The 3634-nt window shown below is 34.7% G+C and overlaps 1 protein-coding gene across 1 annotated transcript; it reads right to left on the reverse strand.

The window, feature by feature from the left end:
• Nucleotides 1-1293: 1293 nt before the first annotated feature.
• Nucleotides 1294-2495, reverse strand: LOC114365914 (uncharacterized). The gene is made up of 3 exons (XM_028322629.1): nucleotides 2265-2495; nucleotides 1868-1891; nucleotides 1294-1581 (listed from the first exon to the last, which is right to left on the reverse strand). The coding sequence occupies exons 1-3, from the start codon at nucleotides 2445-2447 to the stop codon at nucleotides 1363-1365; spliced, it is 426 nt and encodes a 141-aa protein (XP_028178430.1). The 5' UTR covers nucleotides 2448-2495; the 3' UTR covers nucleotides 1294-1362.
• Between the last annotated feature and the right edge of the window lie 1139 nt (nucleotides 2496-3634).

The raw sequence follows: 3634 nt of genomic DNA on the forward strand, positions 1-3634 counted from the left end.
TTGGGACCCCTCCCACCCCTTGTCACACCATGTCACACTTTGTCAACCCCCTCCCCCCCTCTTTACGTGTGACGTACTTTATGGATGACCCCTATCAATGTCGCCAATTAAAATATTCCTTACAAAAATTATCATATCAAATATGTCATCTATATAAATAAAAATTAATTGTTGTTCGTTAGTCTGATTAAAATTCTATTGTTCGTCGAGGTATTCCCTGACTGAATAATAGCACTTAGTTTGTGACTTAGTTAATAGCCAGGCGTGTATTTGTCTTTTAAAAGACAGCAAAGGTAGTTTTAGGGTATAGTCAGCGTCAAATAGTTCGTGACATCCAAAGTAGTCAAAAAGTTCACAACACGTCTTTATTACAACCGAAATAAATAATATAAATGTGTTAACAAATTTTTGGCCACTTTTGGTGTCATGAACTATTTGACGCTGACTGTACTACCTTATCATAATGGCTCTAGCCTATTCTCCAGTATTTAATAGCAGGCAAATAGGTATAATTACTTTTTTATCTTAACCATTATTTTTTGAATCCTTGCTGATAGCTTTCCATTGATCAAATCAAATATATTAGGTATGTTGGATAAGTTATCAATGTTATAACTGAGTCATATCATTAATTATGATTTATCATTATCTTGACTATAATTAGCCAGGCTTAATTATAAAATTATAACTACCTGATACCTATACAGCTGTTAAACTCAAACGAATTAAACAATCTTTTAATTTTTTTAGAATTCTCTTCAACTTAAATATAAAATAACAAAACCCACATACAAGTAGGTAGGTAAACCGTCATTTTTTCAGAATGAATAGATAGGTACCTACTATAATTAATTAGGTAAGCGCCTTGCACTGATAGACTAGCAAAATTTTCTGCGCCAATTCACTCTAATTTAGGTAAGTACATAATAATTTAAAGAAATGATTTTACTTGATTATAACTGACAACCATCATCATTAGTCATCATCATCGACATCTTAGGCCTTGTCTACGGGCTCTCGGCTTCTTTTCATAATAATTAGGAACTGCATAATGATTTCTACTATATTCCCGCGTGGTGGCGTCTTCGTCACCTCACAATTAGATTCTTTCAGTGGGAATGTAACGCAGACCACCGATTTTTAGTTGGCCAGTTGGACCCGATTTTAATTTGTATAAAGAATCGGCCTGCTATGCCCATACTGATTAACTGCGCGACTAAACTAACGGCCAACAAAAACTCGGTGTCTGCGCCCAGACTCAAGGGATTGTTAGTTTTCTTATAAACAAAAATGCAGTGTTTATTATAGGAGTTTATTTTAAAATGACAACAACTACAATCTTTGTCAAGATTTCTTCTCATTTTATTCCATCACAGTATAAGACTGGCGTCCGTCCCTGCGTGGGGTATGGAACATAACCCACCTACTGTCGGACCACCCACTAGTCGCAGTTCTGGTGAAGGCCTGGACTCTCGCAAGGTACCAGATGTCATACTGAAGGTCTCTTACACCGGCGCGGGTCGTACTAGCGTCAACTACAACCTCCCTGAATATCTTGCTTTGGTCGTTTGAAATGTCACCCTGAAAGAGATACGTTAATTAAGCTGTTGTTTGTCATTGTGTTGTCTATAGATATACTAACGTATACTGAACACTACAAACAGAGTAAATACAAATGAGTAGTTCATCTTCATAGAAACCAAGAAACGCACGGGCGCGGTTTGTATGTGAGCGCGCCAACACATATGCGGCGCGCACGCACTGACAAAATTTAGCGGGGATTAGCGGGGAGCCAGTCGTGGTCGCAAGTTCAGTATTGTAAGTAGCTAAAGTTAGGTGATGGTTTAAATAAAGTTGTATGACTTACCGATCCCTGGTCCCACACTGTCATCTGAAACAGAACAGTGTAATCAATATAATAATAATTTAAAATAAATAAATGATGCAGTTAAAAATGTCAATGATAAATAATTTTGATACCCCACTGGATAGGTTTTGAGAAAAAACAATTTTTTTTTAAAACATTATGGCGTATATAATCCGCCATTTTGATTTTTTTTTTTTCAATTTTAATATAGCCAGTGTCACTCTCATGATTAAGACAAATCTAACGACACCTCTAACGCTAAAATCGGTCAAGCCGTTTAGGCTGTAGGCCGTGCTAAAGAAATACCGTACATACTTACACTCGAAAAACATAACCCTTCTTTTGGCGCAGTCGGGTAAAAATCAATTCAAATTCAATTAAAACATAAAATATTTACCCTGTATCCGAGAATCTCCGGGTGCTCCACGAGATTCCATTCTAACTCCAAGAATCTTATAAAACCTAATTGATATCCCACTTCAAATTCAGTAACTGTTGGAGTAGGAATTTGTTCAGCCACCCTGGCCACGTAGGCCTGGCAAGCAGCCACGAACAGCAAGAAGTATAAGCACTTCATCATCTTGATTTAGATTGTCAATGACTTGTCAACTCCAGGTCTGATGCTACAATGTCTTGGTAGAACATTGTAGAGGTATAAATAGTCGTTTGGAGATAAGGATACCGTGATTAGCGAAAATTTGATAGTACTACCTTTACTATCAAATTTTCGCTCGTTCAATTCAATTCAAATTCAATTCGAGATAAGTTCTCTTTTTATAAACTGGTCAGATATTATAATATTTTTGTTTAACCCTTAAGTAACACCGTGGGGTAATTTTTTACCCCAGGCGCATAAAAATTGATATATCTTTTTTTCTACCGAAGCTAGTGCAATGTCGTTTTGTGTATTCTCAATGCAGAGTGTGCGCTTTAAGCTCGTAGACGCGGGATGTGAAAAAAATCATCTGTTTGGCTTGTACAGGTAGGTGGGGTGGAAAATTACCCCAGGGTGTTAGTTACGTATGCTTTAATTTATCATCACCGAACATCTTATTAATAGGTTTTTACAATATTTAAACAAAATGAGTAAAAATTTATATGACGATTAGGTAGCACGTTGTCTCGAGAATGCAGAAAAATAAATAGAGCTTGATTTACATGATACTTTTCGAACTTTGAAGACATCCCCTCAGAACACAGCGTTCATAAATTCGACACAGAAAAAGAGCCCAAAAGTGATAATTATGTAATAATTCAGCGTGTCTGATGTGTTTTGAAAAAAATAATTAGGAATAAAATAAATAAAAAATATATTTCCATAATTTTATAAAAAAAAAAGATTTTTTTTATTTTGCTTTATTATAAAGCCACAAATTTTCGTTTTATTTCATTTTGTGTTTCAAATATGTATAAAACATCTATTCAATGTCCGATTAGTGTAAGTTTTTGGTTCCCACAATAACTTTCCAAGATTTTTCTAGAAGATCATTGTGGAGACTATTAGTTGCCAATGAAAAAATCTTTGTTTTTTGTTATGATTTATTTAAGATGTTTCTTTACGCTAGATAGACGTCCGTTTAAAACAATAGTATAATTTAGTGAGTCCATTAATACACTGTAAATCACAAATTAAATTGAATTTAAATATTTACTTAAAATTTTTCAATTTCCCTTTGGGGTATTTTTTTTACCCCAGGGTGTTCTAAGTGTAACCAAAAATAAGGATGTTACTTAAGGGTTAACTTAATAAAATTGATTGTTTATAAG

Source organism: Ostrinia furnacalis, unplaced genomic scaffold (genome assembly GCF_004193835.3).
Source record: "Ostrinia furnacalis isolate ACB-3 unplaced genomic scaffold, ASM419383v2 OfSCF7680, whole genome shotgun sequence".
Lineage (NCBI taxonomy): Eukaryota > Metazoa > Arthropoda > Insecta > Lepidoptera > Crambidae > Ostrinia > Ostrinia furnacalis.